The sequence below is a fragment of the Mirounga angustirostris genome, unplaced genomic scaffold, assembly GCF_029215605.1.
Source record: "Mirounga angustirostris isolate CCGP_5_RB_7025 unplaced genomic scaffold, mMirAng1.0.hap1 SCAF_7, whole genome shotgun sequence".
NCBI lineage: Eukaryota > Metazoa > Chordata > Mammalia > Carnivora > Phocidae > Mirounga > Mirounga angustirostris.
Genome location: NW_026991715.1, coordinates 26,419,972 through 26,437,233, shown reverse-complemented (window position 1 = coordinate 26,437,233; position 17,262 = coordinate 26,419,972). Strand labels below are relative to the sequence as shown.

Genomic DNA, 17,262 nt, shown 5'->3' with positions numbered 1-17,262 from the left:
ATGGCAAAAGAATGGTAAAGCAAGCCCTATTTTATGTGAGAGTATATATGGGCACAACTATTTTGTCCAGCAACAGTTGTGCAAAGGTAATCATATAAGCATATTCTGATGTTCACTGAAGGGATATTTGAAGTTTCCAATGTAAGTTGTTATGGTGTCCATAGTTAGAGTGATTAAGTAAATTACGGTGTATACATTGGAACACTGGGTAGCTACTAAATAGAATATGGTAATTTTGTATTTCCTGTAGAGATTTTCACATACATTACATTAAAAAATAAATTGTAGGGTAGTATGCAATATGATTTTGCTTTTATAAACATATGCTAGTTAACGCTATTAACATATATAGGAAAAATCTAGAAGGAAACAAAAAAATGTTGAAAATGGCTAAGTCTGGGGAAAAAGATTGGTGGGATAGTTTTATACTTGTTTGTTTTTTGTATTCCCTTGGCAATAAATTCTATTGTCTCTATACTTTTAAAAAGATATAAATATGAAAAATATAACTTGCTCAAGATCAATACAACTGGTAAGTGGCAGTGATAGCACTTGGAATTATCAGACTTAATTAAAGGAAGAAATTTTTCAGAGATATATTTACAAATATGATAAGAATTTTAACTGATTTACAGTAGAAAAACATTTAGTTTTTATTTTTAGAATTTACAAACAGTAAAGTTCCCTTTTTGTAGTGTACAGTCCTATGGAATTTTTTAAAATAAAATTTTTATTGAAGAATAGTATACTTAAGAGAAGTTACATATATGTATTAACTATTCAGTTGAATGAATTTATACACAGTGCTTGATAACTAGTACCCAGCTCAAGAAACAGAATATTGCTTGTGTCCCTGAAGTCTCCCTAGTGACTTTTTCAGCCTCCACTGTCCTGAGTTCTAACATCAGGGATTAATTTTGCCTGATTTTGAACTTTATATAAAATGGAATCATACATATATGTTCTTGTTTGACTTCTGTACAGATCAGTCAATATTATGTTTGAATTCATCCATATAGTTTGTGTTGTATCATTCATTCTCATAGATTATAGGCTAGAATTTCTCAAACTCCATTCTCTTGACATTTTGGATGGCATAATTCTTTGTTATAGGGGCTCTCCTGTGCATTGAAGGATGTTTACCAGCATCCTTGATCTCTAACCCACTAGATGCCAGTAGCACTCCCCATTTGTGGCAACCTAAAATGTTTCCAGATGTGTCGCCAAGTATCCGTGGGGGGTGGTGAGGAGGGGGGCAGAATCATCCCTGGTTGAGAACTACTGCAGTGAGGTATTCTATTTTGTGAAAATACTACAGTTTATTACCCAGGCTGTTGTGTTGATGGATATTTGGATAATTTCCAGGTTGAGATTGTAACGAATAACATTGCCTTGAACAATTTCATACAGGTTTTTTGAGGAAAATACGACCACATTTCATATGAATATGTACCTTAGATTGAATTTATAGGTCATAAGATATGTATATGTCTAGCTTTTTTAGATTTTGCCACATTATTTTTCAAAGTGGTTGTGCTGCTTTTCATTCCACCATTCATGTGTGAGAATTTCATTTGCCCCACATTCTAGTGAGGCTTGAATTTGAACTATGCATTTTTGAAATTTAGGGTGTACCCACTGGTTGTCACAGTAAATGGCCCACAGAAGATGCCAGTTGCTGAAGGAATAAAGTCATGAACTCTGGCCTTCTGCTTTAATGTCCTCTGACTTATCACTCAGGTCTGGCAATTGGAAAGCAGTTAGTTACCCATCCTGGGTTGCTCTTTCCTATGTCAAGATCTCTCTTCCAACCACAAGCAGCAGCTTGTGGGCTCTATAGCTGGGGCCATGTTTTCACTTTGTTGTTGAGTTTCATGTACTGACAAAACTATCAAAGCCAAATGTCAGTAACTGTGATTTGAAAGGTTAACTGAAATTGTTTTTAAGCTTTGTCATTTAAACAAGACTTGCCAATGAAATGAGAATCTGGTTTTTCCTTTTATGCTGTTGTTATATTTTTACAGAGGGATGGAACATTTTTTTAAATAATACGTTTAATTGTTCCGTGTGTTCTGCATACTCTGTAAATGTTGAAGGCAGACACTGTGCACTTCCTGGTTTTTTAAAGCACATATCATTACCACTGTATCATCATCATCATCGTCACCATCATTATCACCATCATGCTGCTTTTGTATGAAGTTTCATATATATGTATTTATGTGTATAATTTACTGAGGTGAAATTCATGTAAAATTAATCATTTTAAGGTGAACAATTCAGTGGCATTTAGTATATTCATAGGGTTGTGCAACCACCACCGTTATCTATTTATAACTAGTTCTAAAACATTTCTGTGAGTCCAAAGTAAACCTCTTATCCTGTAAGCAGTTTCTCCTTCCTTTCCCCCTCAATCCCTGGCAACCTCCAATCTGTATTTGGTCTCTATGGATTTATCTCTTTTGGGTATTTCATATAAATAGAATCATATAATATATGACATTTAATGTCTGGCTTCTTTCACTTAGCATAATGTTTCCAAGGTTCATCCATGTTGTATGTTTCTGTATTCCATCCCTTTTGTGGCTGAATAATATTTTATTATATTTATATGTCATGATTTGTTTATTCATTCACTCTTTGTTGAACTGTTCCACTTATTGACCACAGTAAATATATTTTGCTGCTGAAAACATGCATATACATGTACTTATTTGCATTCCTAACACATGACTAGATTATTACAGCCGCCTCCACTGATATTGAACAATTTCAGTGCCTCTAGAATTCCCTCATGCTTTCTGCAGTCAGACCCTTTCCTTCCCCCTAACTGTTGGCAATCACTTGTCATTTCTTTGGCTTTATAGCAGTGAGACATTTAAATAGTATCTCAACTATGTAGTCCGGCTTTCTTAAAGTGTAGAATAGATTTTTCATGAGTTAAATTTTTAGAATTAGAGGAAGTGTTTTAGAAGCCAGGGACTAGCAATATTTTATATGTATTTCCTAAATTGAGTTTCTCCAACTTGCTAATTATGATAAGAACTAAATTAAAATTACTAGTACATAATTCTGTATTTACCTACACAGCACAGATAACTGTCAAAAATATTATTTTACAGTACTTTATAAATTGAACATGCAATTATTAGATAGATTTTTTAAATAAAATTTTCACTGTTTAGACTACAAAAGATGTGTTGGGATTTTACATTTTCTTCCTGCCAAAATCTTCAGTGAATTATATACTGATATGTTTACATGTTAATTTTAAAAGCTCAGAGGAAAGATTATTCAGTTTCTGAAAACATAGCATGCACAATAAAATAACTGTTTGCCAGGGGGAAAAAAAAGCCCTGTTGTCTTCTAGTACCAGTTGGTATTACGTAGGTTTGTTTGGTGTCTCATATCTTATTTATAGTAGTTTAAAACTAAAAACTAGATACTAAGCAAACACTGATGTTTCACTGTAGCTTAACTATGCATTAGAGTCTTTCTTTGATCATATATATTGTTTTTTATTTGTGTGTATAATTCTCTAAAACCCAGAATCTGGAAACTGGCAACTTGCTTGAGTCCAGTTCATTTCTATATAAAGACAGAAATAATATATAACATGTCTGAATGCACTCATTTGTTTAGATTATATTTATAAAAGCTTTGTAACATTAATAAGTTAATAAGTTATAAGAATTGGAGGTATTTAATGATTATCTCTAGTTACTGAGAGAGAGCATGAAGAAACATTTATTAGTATTGTTTGTTGGGTTGTAGAAGCTTCCCAGACTCCTCTCAAGAAAAGAGCTTTTGTTGGGAGGAATTTCAAATCTGATGACTATGTTTCCTAAAATATTTCAGATATATCCTAAATATTCTAGGGCTCTAAGAAGTTGTAAGTGTTTAAAAATCATATTACTAGATAATTTTAATTGCGTGTTTATTTTTTTCTTGGTATTGTTGTCTAACCTTGCTTAACCTCCAACATACAGACGTGTGCTTTGGGATGGCTTTGTTTTATACTGGGAGTGACCTTTAGTAGTTGGCTTGATTACTCCTTCATAATAACAAAGAGCCTTTGTAAATGAATTTTCCAAAATCTCACAGAACATAATGGAAAAGTATGAAATGAAAAAAAAAATGTACCAGTTCTGTGGCTTTCCAGCGTTGATTTTAGGATGTGACGGTGATGTGGTTGTGACATCTGTCACCACACTGATCACCAGATTTGATTTGGCTGATCTGACTGGCTAGGCGGTGTCCCCTTCCTCCTTCAAGTCTGCTCCATGTGTGTCCCTGCTGAAGCTGCATGGTTGGTTGAAGAGAATGACCTTCCTGGTTAGAAGAGGATTGTTCTTTGGTTGAGAGTACGCAGGTAGTTTCTCTCCCCTGCTAGAACCTCCAAATAAGCTCTTAAAAGTTAAAGTTAGAGCTCTTAAAAATCCATCACTCACAGGGTGCCTGGGTGGCTCAGTTGGTTAAGATCCGACTCTTGATTTTGGTTCAGGCAATGATCTCAGGGTTGTGAGATTGAGCCCCGAGTGGGGCTCCGCGCTGGGGTGTGGAGCCTGCTTGAGATTCTCTCTCTCCCTCTGCCCTGTCCACCCTTGCGTGTACATGTGCACTGGCTCGCTCTCCAAAAAAAAAAAAAAAAAAAACCATCACCCAAAACTAGCTGTTACTTTTTAGTGGTAACTTAAGATGCCATATCTGATTCATTGCCTTTACACTATTTAGAAAATAAAGGCTATGTGACTGTATTTTAAAAATGCAAAAGAGTTAAAATATTGGCTTCAAACATATATTGGTTCATTCATTTAGTAACCACATTGTGGGTTTTGTTGTTGTTGTTGTTGCTTTTATACTGGATACTTGCTGGGCCTTTGGAAGAGTCACATCCTGTGAGGCAGCCTGAGCCTTTTGTAGCCTGGTAAAGCTTAGAGACCTCTTCTCAGAAAAGTGTTTATGAACATTTAAAATTCATAGGATTATAAAGGAAACTAATTACCTTGAAATAGTTGTCAGGGTGCTAAATTTGCAATATGGTAGTGTGTAATATGTATTAACTCATTAATATTAAGAGTTATCAGTGGATCTGAGAAATATTATAATTTTTAAGTAATGACGAGCATAAGCTTTTTTTCTAGATTATCTGTATCAACTGTATAGTCTGATGAAACTTTGATTCCTAACAGTGGTCAAAGTTATAGGAATTGCTAATACTACTGAAGTTGGTTGCCTATGTTTTAACTGAAGGAAATGCTAAATTGTGGTAAGAGGTTGGTGAAAGTGAGTATATCATTTTTTTCCCTACCCAATTTTATTTTCCACACTGAACCATAGACCCCTTGTTGGTCTGTAGACTTGAACGTAAGTAAGCTCTTTTAGGAGCTGTGAGACTGGCATTTAAATAGTTGGTTATAGTTGAAGTCTGAGTGGGGATTTCATCTCTTTCAGCTTTGTGTTTTCATAATTCCACAACGCCTGGGAAACATTAAGCAAATGAGATTCATTTATGTTACTGCTTTTATTAGTAGTTTGTTTTTGTAGGTATGTAGTATTCCATTGTATGTGTGAAGGTTCCTAAAAATACATATATCTGGGCTCCAAACCCTGAATTCAGAAAGATAATCGGGAAATGGTAGTGTGTTGGAAACTGAATATGATGAGGGTGTCACTGACTAGAGTGCAAGGTTGTGACAGTGTCATTTGTTGTGCACAGGTTGATTGAGGCATTAAAAAACTGTGTTAACTTTTTCAAGTTTGGTTTAGAAGGGAGGGAGATGTGCCAGGAACCTGGAGGTTTTTAGAGATAAATGGGTGGAAGAAACAAATGGGAGTTACAAGAAATGGGAGTTAGAAACGGGCAAGACTGAACAAGAAACCAGAGGGATGAGATCAACTTCATAGATTTGGAGATGGAGAGGAGCACCTTTCCCTTTAAGGTAAAATGGGGGTGTGTGTGTGTGATAGGATTCGGCTCTCTAACAGGTAAATCTAAGGATGATAGGGGAATGGTTATCTTAAATTTGTGAGCATTGATGTGACAGGAAATGAGGAGTCATTGATGGTTTTGTAGTAGTGGGATGGCCTGATGAAGCATTATATTCCTAGAAGGTGAGTCTGGAATGAGTTGAAATAGGAGAGCCTTAAGTTGAAAAGATGGCTATATTTACTTAGGATGATTTGAGGGCTTGGACTTTAGGATTGTCATGAGAAATGGAAATGATAGATACTAGAAATATATTTGTATTTTTGTGGTTCAGAGGTTATTTTGGGAATTGTTAGCCATTTAAAGTATTAGCTAAAAAAATATATTAAAAAGATTGAATAACCTAATGGAATTAGTGTTAATGAGATGTTTAATTTTCCAGGTTTTTGCTTTTATTGTATGTGCCTGTAGAATCACTACTGTGATTCTGAATTAATTTATTTTTGGTTCTTGTGAAGTTTTCTCTGAATAACCTATAACACATAGACTCCTCTAAAACCTATTTCTGTATTTTAGCCAATATCCCAATTTTCAGGTATTTATTTAGGCTGGTAGTGAAAGAAGAAACCTTATAATTTTTCCTTTTTGGGAATTCAGAATACTCTAATATGATGAATCAGCGATGTTTGCTTTCTTTCAGATAACTTCTTGATTCTCATAATTCCAGAAGCATTTTGTGAATTCAGAGATAATTTTCAAAACAGTGGCCTTCAGATTGATTAAATGTATAAAATACTAGAAGTCTGGTTGTAGAACTTCTTTTTCTTCTGTAACTTAAAAGTTAAACTTACTGGCGAGGCACTAGCTAAAAGAGTGACATTTGTAATCTGTCTGCATATTTTGTTCAATTTTTCATATCCTCAAGAATCCTGAGATTATTTTCACCTTAAAGATAAATTTATTAATGTGGAGTGCATTTCAGTAAGAAAAAAATATTTTACTCTAGAAGCTGTCAGTTCTCTGCTGCTGATTTTCAAAATTATATCTCTCTTCCTGACTTTTCAGCAGACACACACACACATTTTAACTTCCTTTGGGACATCTTTTTTTTTTTTTAAAGATTTTATTTATTTATTTGACAGAGAGATTGAGAGAGAGCACAAGTAGGTAGAGTGGCAGGCATAGGGAGAGGGAGAAGCAGGCTCTCTGCTGAGCAGGGAGCTGGATGTGGGGCTCGATCCCAGGACCCCAGGATCATGATCTGAACCGAAGGCAGCCGCTTAACCGACTGAGCCACCCAGGCGCCCCTGGGACATCTTCTTTTTGACATCCCTCCAGTGCCTAAGGATAATTATAAAATCAAATAGTTTAGGCTTCTTATTTCTACTCTAGGTTATTTTGAGGAATAGTTTGCTTTGCCCTAGTACCATATTTAATTACTTACTAAATTTTTTTTTATTTTTGCTTTTTTAAATCCTTTTACCACCATTGCCATTTTCATCATCCTAGGCCCAGTATTGGCTCAGGTTGGTTCTCTCTGTTACATTTTTAATAGCACCTAAATTGTGTTATTCCTTTGCTAAAGAATGTGTGAGATTCTTGGGTTTTGTGTTTTGTGTTTTTGTTTTTTTTTTTTTGCTCATATCTGAAAGCTTTAGAATTCTTATATATGAGAATTTTAGTGGGTGAACTTTACCTTTTTTTCTGAATCATATACAACCCTTGGATTTAGTAAGCCTGTGAACCTGCTGCTTATATTTTAGGGGGTGAATTTTACCTTTATTTTCTGAATCATATACAACTCTTGGGTTTAGTAAGCTTGTGAACCTGCTGCTTATACTTTACTCTCATTGGTTTTTTTTTAGGATTTTATTTATTTATTTGAGAGAGAGAATGAGAGAGAGAGAGAGAGCACATGAGCGGGGGGAGGGTCAGAGGGAGAAGCAGACTCCCTGCTGAGCAGGGAGCCTGATGCAGGACTTGATCTCGGGACTCCAGGATCATGACCTGAGCTGAAGGCAGTCGCTTAACCAACTGAGCCACCCAGGCGCCCTACTTTACTCTCATTGTGTAAGTTCTAGTCAATGCCGTGCCTGTCTCCTCATATCACAATGCCCCTCAAGTATATGAATTTTTTTTTTAAGATTTTTTATTTTTAAGAGAGAAAGAGAGGAGAGAGAGAGAGAGAGAGAGATCTCGAGCAGGGAGGATGGGGGAGGGAGAAGCAGACTACCTGCTGACTGGGGAGCCCGACGTGGAGCTTGATCCCAGGACCCTGGGATCATGACCTGAGCCAAAGGCAGATGCTTAACCAACTGAGCCACCAGGTACCCCTCAAGTATATGAATTTCTAAAGAATTTAGAATATATCTTATATTGGAAACTCCATCATGTGAATGATTAATATTTAGGTACATACCCTGTCTTCTTAATTAGATTATAGGCCCTTCCAAGGCTGAGATGTTTGTTTCTACCTCTACAAAAGTGTTTTATTTCACTTTTATTTATAATAATAATAATATATTTGCAGTGTTAGTATTTCTGTAGCATAGAATAAATATGTATAATTTTCTATCTTATGCTTAGTCTTGTGCCTAGTATAAAATAGGTCTCTAATGTAGGTGTTTTCAGTGAGTAAAATGTAGATTTAGCAGTTAATAATAGCTTCCTTTTATTGTATATTTACAGTATCTCAGGAATTGTGCCAAATGCTTTATACTAAATTAAGCTCCTCTAAATCGTTACAGTTGTATGAAATAAGTATTGTTATTTACATTGATAATTGTAATATTTACCAATACAGCAATAAATAAATTACAGAACTGGGATTTTGTACTTTGTTCTCTGCTTTTAAAATCACTTAATGACTGTGCTGTACTCCTTCCCATAAAGTGTATTTATTTGAATTTATGTGTTTAGGATTTTTAAGTTTATATTAAGCATCCTAAGACTGTTTCATTTTTAATGCATGGTTATGAATATGAAGCTTACTTTGTAAATTTATGCTCCTCAAATATAACATAGTTGTATTGCATTATGCATTGCACTGTTATTAAAAAGTCTGGTTTGGGGGCACCTGGGTGGCTCAGTCGGTTAAGCATCTGCCTCTGGCTCAGGTCATGATCCCAGGGTCCTGGGATCGAGTCAGACGTCTGGCTCCCTACTCTGCGGGGAGCCTACTTCTCCCGCTCCCTCTGCCTGCCACTCCCCCTGCTTGTGCTCTCTCGCTCTCTAAAAGGAAAAAAAAAAGTCTGGCTTGACAAAAGTCAGAGGACAGTGTATACCATGATAAATTCCAAGGTGAAGGTGGTCTTCTATGGATTTTGACCTTAGAAAGGGAAAACAGTTTGCCTAAGAAGTGAGACTCAAACCCATACTGGTGTAGCTATGTATCAGGATACAAGCTAAACTTTGTAACAGGGACTGCAAGATACAGTAAAATAAGATAAAACTTTTTCTCTCTTACATTAAAAAAAAAGTTGGTAGGAGTTCTTGGCAGGTAAACAGTGTAGTTGCATGAGATCTTCTAGTATTCCAAACTGGTAGGTCAGCTAGGACAGCTCTGCCATCTTTAACATGTGACTTCCCTTCCTGAGTCCAAAGAGACTGTGCTAGTTATTGCTATTTCCTAGCTATCAGGAAAGGGGTAAGGAGAGAAGGAAAAGCATTTTGTATTTCAGGGGATGACCTAGAAATTGCACATACCAGTTCCTGTTATAGTTCATTAACTTGAATATAGTAGTATGACCACACTTACAGATGCAAGGGAAACTGGGAAATAAGTCTCTAGCTAGGTAGCCATGTACCCCAGAAAACTCTGGTAGTTTTGTTATTAAAAGGAAGGAAGAAAGCAAACTCCAGGGAACAGTTGGTAGTCTTAACCACAGTCTTAGTTTAGTTTTCTATTTGAATGGCTGTGGATTTTGGGATATAATGATAAATTCTTAATGGTGTCTGATAAAAATGATAGTACTAAATGTGGAACATTTTCTACATAATGAGTAAGAGATAAATCTTTAGTTGAGATCTTTAGTTGAGATGAATCTTTAGGATCTTTAGTTGAGAAAGCAAATTTATGGTGGGCAATCTGGTGGGGGTGGGGATTCAGGATTGGAAAATAGCCAAGATAAAAGGTATGGAATCTGGGAAAATGTAGGTAGTGGTAAAGAGAACATTGAAGTGCCCAGCTACAGACAGTCTCACTCAGCCACAAGGCACGTGCACTCCAACTAGTTGAGGGTTTGTATAACTAGAGTGATAAGGTAGGGCAAAAACATTTATTGCATAACTGACCAGAAATATTTTTTTAATTTTGTTTTAAATGATACTGGGTAAAGTAGGACTATTTTGTTTTTGTACTGCAAGCTTTATCCCCTTTCCAGGCAGATAGACATACTACTTATTCTTTGAATACATTTTTTTTGTTGTGTTGGGGTGACACAAGACCACCCCCAGGTTTGGTGATTTACTGGAAGAACTCACAGAAGTTAGCATATGGTCATACTCAGAACTCAAATTTATTACAGTGGAAAGATACAAAATTTGTAAAATCAGAAAAGGAAAAGGCCCATGGAACAAGATCCAGAGGAAACCAGGTGCAAACTTGCAAGTGCTCTTTTCCAGTGGTGTCACACAGGATGTGTTTAAATCCTCCAGCCATTGTGTACTATTACTGGGGATGGTCAGGTAGTGCCCAAGGTTTTTATTCAGGACTGGGCATGGAGCTACCTCTGACTAGCATGGACCAAAATCCAGACTCCCAGAAGAAAAGCAGGTATTCAGCATAAATCACATTGTGCAGGTTAGTTATAGTAAGCTTCACTTACCAGTGAGAGGACGTTTCATATTAGTGTTGGGAACTGTTTACCAGTCAAGTTCACAGATGCCAGCCTAGGCTAATGTTGTACGCATGCCTTCGTAAGGATAGCAGTCTTAGGCCTGCCATATTAACTTTTTTCTACACACTGTTCTCTGGCTTTATTCATGCTAGTTTTCTTGATTTCTTGTAGAATGAATGCCCTGTCCCCAAGTAGACAGAGCCAAAAGTAATAGTTTGTAGATTGTTTTCATGTGTCTTATTTTATTTGATTTTCCCAACAGCTCTATGATTGTGGTTGGTGGAGGAGAGAAATTTTATTAGCCATTTTGTGGATGAGCAAATAGAGATTTCCGGAATTTAAATGGTGTCCAGACATCCTGAAGTCCATTGGAGGCCAGGTTCTATGAGTTACAAATATTTTAAATACTCTTTTTATTTTTTTTAAAGATTTTATTTATTTATTTGAGAGAGAATGAGAGACAGAGAGCACGAGAGGGAAGAGGATCAGAGGGAGAAGCAGACCCCCCGCTGAGCAGGGAGCCTGATGTGGGACTCGATCCCGGGACTCCAGGATCACGACCTGAGCTGAAGGCAGTCACCCAACCAATTGAGCCACCCAGGCGCCCCTTAAATACTCTTTTTAAAAGATTTACACATTAAAATTGGATCAGCACTAAGAAAGAAAATTAAAGGAAAAAGGGGGATATATATAAAGTTAAATATTCTCATAGCTTCCCATAAAATTTCTCTATTATTTATGACTTCGACTCCTTCCTTCCCAGTGTGATCTTGGGAGGAAAAGAGAATATAGTCTGTTTATATTAGGTTTACAATGATTATTCTCCTTTTTTGAGGATAAAAAGTTGGGGGGGAATAGTGAATGCATTACCCCCTGAAATAACTATATACTCAGAGTAAGAATGAAGAAGTAGGCACTAGAAAGGATGTTTTTATTTCATTCTCATAAAAAAAGTCACTAAAATCCTGTGTAATGTTTTGTTACTATTAAACTGATCTCAAGAAGTGTCATCAGAGTTCCTGCAAAAACTAGTTTTTACTTACTAACAAGCTATTAAATGTCATCCATAATGCTAGACACTGGAATAGACCTGTGTGGGAGAGAAGTATGGTCCCATCCTCACACGGCTTATGGTCCAATAAAAATGGAGACAGTAAACACGTAATTACAACAGTACTCTGTTAAGCACCAGGATAGGGGATCTTCGGTGGTAGTTTAGGGCATTTTATTGGGGGGAAGAGAGAGAAATATACTATGGAGATTTTCCCTCTTTGGCTACCTTGTGGAGAGTAAATTGGAGGGGAGCAGAAGGAGAGGTTGGGAGACTAATTTAAGTGGTTAAATACGGTAGCCCACACTAGGATGATGGCAGCGTGGTAATGCTGGTGGTCTGACATAAGACATTTTGGTGGTATAATAAATCGGACTTGGTGACTTCTAGATTTTTGGTTTAAGCATCTGGGTGAAAATACTTTAGTAGGTTGACATTAGAGAAATAAACTTAGTTGATTCACCTGCTGGCTTTCCTTTTTTGGAACACTTCCTTTTTTCCTCCATTTTTTTCTTAACTGTAGCACTTTGCTGGTTTCTGAGCTAGTGGCTATCAAGCTTTTCTCTGGCTAGTTCTTCAGTGGAAAGACAGATCATGTCCTGCTGTAAGATTATGATGCTCATGAAGGTGTTTTGTATTCCTTGGACTCTGAGAGGGGATCCAGAACCTGGGGAGTCAAAGAAGTGCTTATTGAAATGAATGTGAAGTTTTGGTACAAAACTAGAGGTAAGGAATGTAATTGGAAAGTAAGTGTCTCCCTTCCTTTCTCCAGTTCCTAGTTTTATTTCCTAGGGGTCACTTCTTAGAACATTATTTGTGTATCTTTGTATTAAGTTTCTTATTTATTTTACTTTATCTTATTTTACTTTGATGTACATATGAGAATATTATAGTACTCTGATGGTGTACATACTGTTTTGAACCTTGTTTTTCTTCATGTAGTAATTACCATGGAGATCTTTGTATACAGCTCTGTCTTCTAGTTTTCTCCCCTTTAATACATTTAATGCTGAAGTAAACAGCTTATATGTGATTATAATAAACCCACATTTGCATCAGAGGCCTATCATGAGTGAGCTCTGAAAGCTTAGATCGACCTTGTGAAATCATTCAATTTACTTTTGTGTCTGTATGCAGGCTTTCTAACTTAAACAGTCAAAGATAGGTTATTTATTTTTTATTAGATTTTATTTTCATTTGAGTAGTTGACACAATGTTGTATTAGTTTCAGGTGTACAACACAGTGATTTGACATCTTTTTTTTTTTTTTTTTAAAGTAGGATCCACGCCCAGCTTGGAGCGCGATGCAGGGCTTGAACTCATGTCCTTGAGATCAAGATCTAAGCTAAGATCGAGAGTCAGATGCATAACTGACTGAGCCACACAGGAACCCCTCAGTATCTTTATACGTTATGCTGTGCTTTAGGTTCCCAACAAAATTGAGCAGAAGGTATAGAGATTACCCATATATCTCATGCCCCCACAGATGAAAGATTTTAAAAGTTTCTGCCTATGAATTGTGGAGAAATTGCTAGTGTGGCAGATATTTATATATCTCAACAAGTACCAGGATTATTAGAATTAATTATTAAGTATGACAGTTAAAATAAAGAAAAGTTACAGTTTTTAAAACTGGGACAAGAAGGCAATGTACTTGTAAGAGACAGGTAATTCCAGCTGCATGTCAGTCATTCACCAAATGTTTATTGAACTCTAGATATGTGTGACACACTGTTTTAAGTGTTAAAGAGATAAAACACAGTGCCTATACTAATCATAGAGATAGTCCTATCTTACAGATGAGGAATCTGGGGACTAGAGAAGTTAAGGCATTTTTCTTAGATCACATTCAGTCTGTATGTAGCAGAGTTGAGATTTAAATCTAAGTTAGGCTGATTCAGAGCCCATTTTTTTTTTTCTCTCATGTTGGGTGTGGGGAATGATTCTTGGTCTTAGCATATTGTCCATTAGGTTGTGGATTAATAGCCCATTGTATTAAGGCATTTCTGTTACTGCAGTAGTCATATCAGCATAATACACTGATGCACTCTTTGCTTTTTCTGGAAGAACATGCTGATACGTGTTAAAATACAAACCCAGTGAAAGACTGGGTTTTTAAAGCAAGTTGAAATGTCTCTGTTTCAGAACCAACCAAGTAATGTGACGTGGTAGTTTTATTGAAGTATATAAATAAATATATTTTTATTTTTATATTTTAAATTAATATATTTATATAATATAAATATAAACTTTATAAGTTCAAAGGTCGTATTTTGTTCTAGACTTGTCTTTGTGAGTTCAATAGAGTTCAGATTAGTGAGCCAGTTTACTTATGACCGCTGTGGGTCCTGTGATCATCAGGGCTTGCTTTTCCAGTTGCTTGTCATCTGGTAGAATACAAGCTTGCTGTGGCTTCCAAGAATGTGTGTGTGTACTTGTCTGAAATGGCAGAGTTGGGACACCGCGAAGTTGAGAAAGGAGCTCTTCTGTTTTAGATGAGCCTAAGTTCCTTATAGATGGGAATTGTTGAATTGCTGGAATGTAGCCATGGTTGCTTCTGTGCACACCAGCCATTGTTGAGTTAAAGTGCCCTTAAAAAAAAAAATTGGCATTCCTAGTCTGCAGCAGCTGCCAGGGCAGCACTTAGTTTACACAATACTTAGGTTGATTTTCTTTAATCATATATTTATAGTAGAAGACATAACGGAATTGAAATGTAGTCGTAATTTGCTTCTGTAAAGATTCCAGAGTCTTCAGTGAAACTAAAGAATAGGATTCTACTTGTGAAATGGTAGGACTGAATAGACGGAGCCTTTTGCAAAAATAGATTTTGTCATGGACAGTAATTTCCCAAAGGCTCTTAGTCTCCCATGGTTCCGTTGCTAGGATTAAGCCTTTTTCATTGCAGCATGTAGAAGCTTTTATTTGAGTTAAATTCAGACTTCTTGGTATGTCACCTGACAGTCTCATGGTTTCAGATGAATATGGTTCATTGCTATTATTAACCTGAGTTGGCAGTTGTGCGTAACTGGAGTTTTTAGGGATTTTGAAAAGTGGAACTGCGTAAGAGAAATTAGAGATGCCACTAATGTACATTTTAACTCAAGATGTTGTTTTCACATGTTGTTAACACCAGAATCAGCCCAAATCTACTTACAAAGTTGGTGATAAGTTTGCTTTACAATATCTGAAGCAAAAATTTATATGGTGAGATTTTTAGATTATACTTATTTTATGAAAAGCAGTTTAAAATTGTGAAATTATGATAAATTTAATTAGATGGACTTCTTGAGAATGTTTTAAGCAGGTGGTGATCATTATTTTAAACATAGAATTTGTAAATACTCTGTATTAGTCATTGGTATATATATGTGTCTTGTTTTGTTTCTGTCATTCACTGCTCTTCTTTCTTGTGTTTACGTAGGAACACTTACTACAGATATTTGGAAAGCAGTGGGCTTTTGTGTTTGTATCTCATATGCATATTTATAAGTAAAATTTAAATTAAAAACTTGACATTGTTTTAGTTTGTTGATCATAATCTAATTATTGTTATAGTTAATGTTATTCTTGAATTTTAATGACAAGGGCCTGAATTTTTCTGGTAACGTTTTTGATACTCTGTGAACATCTTAAATATGTGTCCCAATAAGTCATTTATGACTTGAATTAAATAATCTTGAATTAGCAGTGAATTTAGACTAGGGTACATTGTTTTTATATTTTAAATAAATCCTACTGTGGAGTTTAAAAATATTTTTTTTGATCATGTAACCCAGTTGAACAACTTGGATACTGGCCCTTTGAATTGTTTTAATTCATTTTAACATTCTTCTAGGGTTCCACTGCAGTTTCTTAAGTTCTTAGGTATATAGAATTAATGTCAGCAAGTTAAAAACCACATAGGTCAGGTGTATTTCAATTATGTGTATGTGATGCTGAAAAATACAGCAACTATGACAGTAGATGTGATATGTGGTATCGCCTCATGGTATGGATACTCTTGCTGAGGTTCCATTTCAAGAATTCATGTGGTAGATTATTAATTTCTTTGAAACACTTTTGTAAAGTTTTAACTTGGTGCATATGACTTTATACATGTTAGGTTAGGGGATAAGTATAAATGGATTTGGGGATCTTTAATGTCCGTAACAGTTTATATTTTTACTTTATATTGTTTTTTTATATGAAAAATCTAATTTGATTAAATGATGGTAATAATCCTACAGCCAAGGAGCTGATTATACTTGTCATTAAAATGTAAATTAGTCATTAGGATTTCATCAGTATTCTGGGTATAATTGAATTCAGTATGACTAAAAATATACAGACTAAAGGTTATCTAGTGTTATTATAATATTTAGTTTATTAAGATGTAGTTGGAGAAAAATAATTGGATATAAACAGCTTATGTAAAAATCAAGACTTTTCGGATAGGAAAAGACCTAAACTGATAACTCATTTTTTGGAACTGAGATTAACAAATCATAGGATTATTTTTCGGTCAGGGTAGAGAATTTTAATTCCTTAGAGAGAGAAATTATTAGAAACATATAGCTTCTTGGGTGAAATGGGTAATGGGCATTAAGGAGTGCACTTGTGATGAGCCCTGGGGTAATATATGGAATTGTTGAATTACTATATTGTACACCAGAAACTAATATAACACTGTATGTTAAGTATATTGGAATTAAAAAAAAGGAAACATATAAGCTTCCTGAATTAAAATGGTACTTCATACACTCACTTGTTCAGGAAATTAAAGTTCCATTATATTTGTTCTCTCTCTCAGCTTCTTATAGTAGTAAGATACTACTACAGAAACATGAAACATGAAAAACTAAAACAAAATATAAACTAAATTTAACAAGTTGTCAATCTGGGAGGAATTTTCACTATTTACAAAATCAGTTTGGATTCTTTTAAAGCAAAATTGGTACAGTAACGTCACCCTGTCACTGATGATCCTGCTTGCTAAAGAAAATTTATTTTAAGCAGTTCTTTAATGTGTGACTCCTAGCAGAAATGCAGTGATACTCTGAATAGTGATCTATATTTTATCTTAATTATATTCCATACTTTAAAAACTTAGTACAATGTGATTTTCACAATTATTTTATGGTTCCCATAATGTTCTATATATGATTTATCTAATTTTGTATATATCCTTAACATTAGGTCTTTGAACCCCTGAGTTGTAGTAGAGTTATTGAATTAGGTCCATCTAATTTTGTATATTTTCTTACTTTAGGTCTTTCAACCCCTGAGTTGTAGTAGTGTTATTGAATTAGGTCCTTGACTTTATAAAAACATATAAGCTGAGTAAATAATTGATGAATATATAGTTCTGTTTTTCCTAAATATAGATGTTCTTTTGATTAATACTGTATTGAATTCATAGCCTTCAGTCATATTTTCTGTTACTGGATACCAAATTTTTTTAA

At 35.2% G+C, this 17,262-nt stretch overlaps 1 protein-coding gene across 4 annotated transcripts in view; it reads left to right on the top strand.

Annotated features, from left to right (window-relative positions):
* FNIP1 (folliculin interacting protein 1) overlaps nucleotides 1-17,262 on the top strand; it is a 151,507-nt gene that overhangs the window by 30,794 nt on the left and 103,451 nt on the right. Inside the window, exon 1 of one of the 4 annotated variants that reach the window (XM_045892148.3) lies at nucleotides 13,059-13,268. The exons of the other annotated variants lie outside the window; for them this stretch is intronic. Coding sequence (XP_045748104.1) covers nucleotides 13,231-13,268 — 38 coding nt within the window. The 5' untranslated portion in view covers nucleotides 13,059-13,230. Of the gene's footprint in view, nucleotides 1-13,058; nucleotides 13,269-17,262 lie in introns of those variants that run through there. 4 annotated transcript variants of the gene reach the window in all.